The sequence below is a fragment of the Humulus lupulus genome, chromosome 5 (assembly GCF_963169125.1).
Source record: "Humulus lupulus chromosome 5, drHumLupu1.1, whole genome shotgun sequence".
NCBI lineage: Eukaryota > Viridiplantae > Streptophyta > Magnoliopsida > Rosales > Cannabaceae > Humulus > Humulus lupulus.
Window position 1 is genome coordinate 146,907,976 of NC_084797.1, and position 6,986 is coordinate 146,914,961.

The 6,986-nt window shown below is 35.6% G+C and overlaps 1 protein-coding gene across 1 annotated transcript; it reads left to right on the forward strand.

Moving 5' to 3' along the window:
• The first annotated feature begins 375 nt into the window (after positions 1-375).
• On the forward strand, positions 376-3,347 carry LOC133777731 (phosphoribulokinase, chloroplastic). Its single transcript, XM_062217452.1, has 5 exons — positions 376-1,200; positions 1,944-2,028; positions 2,152-2,236; positions 2,383-2,627; positions 2,815-3,347. Exons 1-5 carry the CDS (start codon positions 617-619, stop codon positions 3,064-3,066), a joined length of 1,251 nt encoding a protein of 416 aa, XP_062073436.1. The 5' UTR covers positions 376-616; the 3' UTR covers positions 3,067-3,347.
• The last annotated feature ends 3,639 nt before the right edge of the window (positions 3,348-6,986 follow it).

Genomic DNA, 6,986 nt, shown 5'->3' on the forward strand with positions numbered 1-6,986 from the left:
CACCTTCCACCCCTAATCTCCAACTAGCCACTCCCTTTATGCCACGTGCCATCCCAAATATCCAAACTGCATCAAATAACCACCAAGCTTCTCTCCATGCCTTTGTTTATCACATATATACCATTTCAATCCTCATCAAACCAATTCTCATCTTTTTAACAATTATTAAACAAAAATATCCATTATATAATATACATATATATATAAAGATCAATTTACTATTATACCCATGGCTCAGTTGCTTTATCCCATCCAAGTCCTCTTTTCTCCCACCTTAAAATCACCTCCAAATTCTCTAAAACTCCAAAACAAGGGGTAGTCACAGAAAACACATAAAATTACAAAAGTAAAGGACATCACTCCTCACCCAATAACATCACTAGCCAACAATTTTCTTTTGCTTCCAAAACTACATTAATTAACCTCCTTAGCCTTTTATTTGTGTTCCCAAACTTTTTCTTTTCATTTGAAAAAAGAAACCCAACTCATATTTGTTGTCTTAAAATCATCATATGAATTACACAGAAACATACATTTAAAACCATATCTTCCTCTCTCTGAACACTAGTCCATTTCTAAGGAGAGGAAGAATAACCCAAAAAAAAAGAGAGGAAAAATGGCAGTTTGCACCGTCTACACAACTCAACTCAACCCAACATGCTCATCAATCTCCACACCATCAAAATCCCACTTGGGATTTCACCAAAGACAAGTAGTGTTCTACAGCACAGGCAAGAGAGCCACCAGGAGAGGAGGCAATTCTTCTTCCATTAGTACCAGCTGCAGCCCCTACGTGATAACATGCTCAGCTGGTGACTCACAGACAGTGGTGATTGGCCTGGCTGCTGACTCCGGGTGTGGCAAGAGCACTTTCATGAGGCGGTTGACAAGCGTGTTCGGCGGTGCGGCGGAGCCACCTAAGGGAGGGAATCCGGACTCAAACACTCTGATCAGTGACACCACAACTGTGATATGTCTTGATGACTATCACTCTTTGGATAGAACTGGAAGAAAAGAGCAGGGAGTGACTGCTCTTGACCCAAGAGCTAACAACTTTGATCTCATGTACGACCAAGTTAAGGCTCTCAAGGATGGCATACCTGTTGAAAAGCCTATTTACAACCATGTTTCAGGACTTCTTGACCCCCCTGAGCTCATCCAACCCCCCAAGATTCTTGTCATTGAAGGTCTCCACCCAATGTGAGTTTTGTCTTTTTTTTATTAATTAATAACAAATATTGAAAAAAGGGGTAAAAATGGTTTATTTTATTTCTTAAATATTACATGTCTCCATGCATGAAATTCTTTTTCTCTTCTAACATCTGTTTCATGCACTTTTCAGTGTCCTAATATCTGTTATTTTTTCCCACCTACACCTGTTCTCTAATCTTGGAGTTATTTATGATACCGTGAAACTGAGTTTGTTGTTTTCTTTAAGTGTATTAAATTCTAATTATTATATATCAGAAATGTCATTATTTTTTTCGTTTAATTATTAGCTTAGTTAGTTTATTATCTTAAACTAAGTAAAAAGCTAAAATGGAATGTTTTTGCTTGTTAACATATTGAAATAAAATCGAAATAGAACCCAGATTTTTTTTTGGTTTAAGAGATATTTAAGGATTATAAATTGTATTGGTGGTAGGCAAATTCATGAATTGTGGATATGTGTTGAGATAACCTAAGCAATATTTAGATTGTAATGCTGAGGCCAGAAGATTTGCACGGGTCGTTGTCAAATTTTTGCTGGGCCTGGTCCTTATCTTTTTAATTTAATTTATGGCTTTATATCTGGTGACTAATTAATACCAAAAGTTTATGTACATAAAAAATAGATAATAAATCATCACCTTCCTATTTTAGCCGAAGGAGGTGGCCTTGATTCCATTTGATGCACGTGTATAGTTTTGAGCTCTTATTAAGTGATAATTCTCAATTGGTAGGTATGATTCTCGAGTGAGGGACCTCCTGGACTTCAGCATCTACTTGGACATTAGCAATGAGGTTAAGTTTGCATGGAAAATTCAGGTAAATAATTTATCTATCATATATACACGTATACACACACACACACAGATTATAGATACAATTACCATAATTGTATCTTTAATACTTTCCTTGAGGTCATCTGATCATGTCAATAAACTACAGAGGGACATGGCAGAGCGTGGCCACAGTCTTGAAAGCATCAAAGCCAGTATCGAAGCCCGGAAACCCGATTTCGATGCCTATATTGGTAATAATCTCTTTAAGATTCGTTTAAACACATTTGTTGCAAAACTTCAAATTTTGAGTTTTTTTTTTCTTTAAATCCCCATTTTGATGTTATGTTTCTAATTGCAAATGCCTTATCATATATCCATATTTTTTTGGTCGGTTCAGATCCACAAAAGCAATACGCAGATGCTGTGATTGAAGTGTTGCCAACTCAACTCATTCCAGATGACAATGAAGGGAAGGTGTTGAGAGTTAAGTTGATCATGAAAGAAGGGGTCAAGTATTTCAGCCCTGTTTACTTGTTCGATGAAGGATCCACCATTTCATGGATACCTTGTGGAAGAAAGCTCACCTGTTCTTACCCCGGCATCAAATTCGCCTACGGCCCTGACTCCTACTATGGCAACGAGGTATATATTTTCACTCATATGGCTTGTTCAATGCAAAACATAGTTTGGCCTGGCCTAGTATTGAACTTCAAGTTACTATAAACTCTAGTCAGACTTGTGTCTATAGAAACCGATCCTGATTTTGAGAAGTCTGATCAAGCAATTAATAGAAGGTTTAATATATATGCTGTTTTGTGGATAAAATTAGGTGTCTGTTTTGGAGATGGATGGACAATTTGACAGATTAGATGAGCTGATCTATGTGGAGAGCCATCTGAGTAACATCTCCACCAAGTTCTATGGAGAAGTCACTCAACAAATGTTGAAGCATTCTGATTTCCCTGGTAGCAACAACGGTACCGGTCTCTTCCAAACCATTGTTGGATTAAAGATAAGAGATCTATACGAGCAGATCACTTCAAGCAGGGCCAAAACTCCAGTACAAGCTTCAAAAGCTTGATTAAAATAATGAATCATGAATGGACACGCCTTGTTTGCCACGGAATAAAGCCAATGAGATCAGCTTAGTCCAGAACAAAATATCTCCTTCTTCTTCTTTTTTTCTCTTTTTTATAAGAACTTTCTGTTGAGCGTTAGGCTATTCCTAACAAGAAAAGGGAACAGAGAACTCTTCTGTATGTATTTATTTTTTCCTGTGTATTTCGATAATATGTTGGATATCTGTAATATAGAGTCAAAAAGCAGATAATGAAAATTCGGTTGGTCAATGTTTAGAAAATACGCATACACTATAAACATATGTATATATATATATATAAATATTTTAAGGGAAATGAAAATTGTTATTAATTATAAAAACGATAATACACTATCAATCAATGGGTTTTGCATACAAAGCTGACATTCGTAGTCCTCATTGTATCTACTCGTGACAAGGGATTCATAACGAGCATCGTCATCATTATGCGTGGCACCGAAACCTTATTGTTGTTGTCTGCAATTACACCACCGAACAAGGAAAATAAGATAAGTTCGTTTTGGTTTTTACAACGTTATTTGTCTCGTCTCATTGCTGATGTACCAAGTCTTTTCATCAATTTCTATGTGACTATTACGACATCCAATTCAAGACCAATTAGCAAGTAACTATGCTTTTATAAATAGTGGACAAAAGCTATGACAAATACGTATAATATTCACAATTTGAGTAAAAAGTCACACGGTCCTTGTTGGAAAACAATGCTTATAAATAAAGATTTTTATTATATGACAGTAATATAAAAATATATATAAAAACAATCGAATAACTCATTATACAAAAAATAATGGAAGGTAATTATAAGATCATTCATTATAAAATACGAAACAATAATATTCTCATTGTTATAGATTGATTCAATAAGTCTTAAACATAAAATATAATATGCACAAATGATCCTTTCTTTAATTAGTATAAATAAAAAAAACAGAATAACTCGTATAATTATTCACAATGTGATATAAAGAAATTTAGTAACATTCACTATATGATATATCAAATAATAATACCCTACAGTTATGTAGTGACCGAAAGATTAATTCAATAAGTCTTAAAATATAAAAATAATACACAAAACATTTATGATTCATCATTCCTAACTAAAATATTGCTAAATTCGATACACATACCATTTAAAGTACATAATCCAAATTCGAAAGTTAAACATTGAAATACTATAGTGGGGCTAAGCTAAATGGCCTGCAAGCTCAAACTCAAGGATCACCCTCGAATCCATTAGCCTCAAAACCAGCACTTTTGGAAAAATAGGAGTGAGCTTATAAAGCCTAGAAAGAAAGCAACTAAGAAACTTTTAATTTTAATAAAAACCCTACATGGTTATCTTGAAAACAAAAATAACTTATCATCATGTATAAAACATAATGGAGAAACCTACAAGAGCAAACTAGCTACACTTACATATCACACTATTACTAAATCCTTAGTTGTTAAACTCACAATAGCACCTAATGTCCTAAATCAGATAGTCGGTCTAATTACCACCAAAAGAATGAGGATTAAATATTAATAATGCCCTGTACAAATTATAGGTCTTAACACCTACAGGTGCAGTGACTTGCCACCCAATCTAACACCATGATAACACAAAGACTAATCGTGAAACAACAATATGCACACATCATGATTAATCATAGTTCTCATCGTGTATAACCAAATGCAAGTAAATAAGATTTGCAAGAAACATATTCCCTTTTATTTTAGAAAATTGGACAACATCACGGTTGTGTTTAAGAAAACTCAAAAGTCAAAACTGTTGTGATTGGTTAAATACATGGTGAAATTTGTTAGGTACGAAGAGGTACAAAAACCATAATAATGATTTTACAAAAGTCAACATGTGAGAGTTGACTTTCAGTATAAGCATTTATAAATCATCTTTTTGGGTCCAAAATATTTATTTGGAGTATATGAGAATACCCAAAAAGTTTGGGAGCATTTGAGCATGTTTTGAGAAAATTTTGGAGCGTTGAAATAGAGGCATCGATGATGCGTCACCTCTTCGCCTTAGAGGCGACGTATCGCACGGCCAAAATTTAATAGACCGGCGACATGTTGCTTGGTGCTAGGTGACACATTGCCTGGTAGGTGATTCATCGCCTGGTGCCAGGCGACACGTTTCCTGGGCCGTCCACACGTGTCTATGCAGTGACATGTTTTGGCTCCAAAATTCAAATTAAAATACTCTAATCTTATTGGTTGAGTCTAATGAGGTTCCTATACTATTTAAAGGGTCCATTTGAGTTAATTGGTGACTTGATCACTCACCTCTCTCTCTCCCTCTAAAAAGAACTCTCTCTAACTTTCAAGATTACTACTTTTCTCCAAGGTCTTCATCAAGAAAGCTTGACTGTATGAAGGATCAAGGCTTGTTTGTGAATCCCAATCTCATTTCATTGTAGTAGCTTCAAGCAACTCCAAGGAGAAGGCTAGGAATATAGATATTTGGACAAACAAATCTACATTTGTATCAATCCTTAACACTTTTGTGTCACATTAAATCACAACTTTGTGATTTTGTATTTGAAGGTTGTTCTTCAAGAAAGGCCCACTCTGTACTTTAATTCTTTTGTGTTTATGTAATATTTTATTATCTACCTGTAGAGTTAGATTACTTGTTGTTTTATGCTTTGAGTTGTAATACAACACTAGGTTGATTAAGTCTATTCTCCAACAATCAAAAATCTATATCTCTCAACCTTTGTTTTGTATCAAAGTTTGATGGCTCAAATTTTGTAAGAAGGCAAGACAAGATCAAGTTCCTCCTCACAACTTTGAAAGTGCACTACATCCTTGACAAAGATTTGAAGATTTTGGAGACTCCAAAAGATGATGATTCTCAAGATGTGATCAAAGAAAGGAAGAAAAGGGAAGATGATGAACTCATTTGTAAAGGCCACATACTCAATGCTTTGTTGGATCGTCTCTATGATTCCTACACAAACACTACATCAACAAATGAGATATGGGAAGCTCTTGAGAAGAAGTACAAAACTGAAGAAGAAGAAGAAGGTATCAAGAAATTACTTATCACTCAATACATGGAAATTAAATTCTTTGATGCTAGACTCTTACTCCCCAAGTACACGAACTTCAAGTTATTGTGAATAAGTTGTTTATTCTTACGATAACATTGCTGGAACCCTTCATTGTGAGAGGGATTATAACTAAACTACTTTCATCTTGGAGAAGCTATAGAAAGAAGATCCTCCATAAGAATGAAGAGATATATTTGGAAGAGATCATGAAGCACCTAAGGATTGAAGAGGAGTCTCGTTCTAGAGACAAGTGCATGGAAGAGTCCAATGTTGGGACATCCAAGGCTAACGACATAGAGAAATCCTCTCAATCCAAAGGGAAGACTCACAAGAAGCCCCAATAAAAGAAAGATGCTCATCTAGCTCCAAGGAAGAATGAAGGGAAATTCAAGGGTATGAGAGGCCCTTGTTTTGTTTTCGGCAAAAGTGGTCACATGGCTAGAGAATGCTAGTTATCGAAAGCCACATAACCATGAATCCAAGGTCAACACAACTAAAGAGGAGTTGGCTGCAACCTTGAGTGAGGAGAATTCCATCCAAGAGAAAGTGCAGGGATGGTGGTATATGACACTCGTGCCACCATTCATGCTACTTATGATAGAGAGATCTTCAAAACCTTTGAAGAGTCAAAGGATGGGCATGAGATCCAAATGGGGAATGAGCATAGGTCCAAGGTGTTGGGCAAGGGGAATGTTGATCTTTACTTCACATCCGAAAATAAGGTTCTATTGACCAATGTGTTGTATGTTCTAGATATGAGTAGGAATCTTGTGAGTGAGCACTTGTTGAACATACCGGGCATCAAAGTGGTGTTTGAGTCTGGCA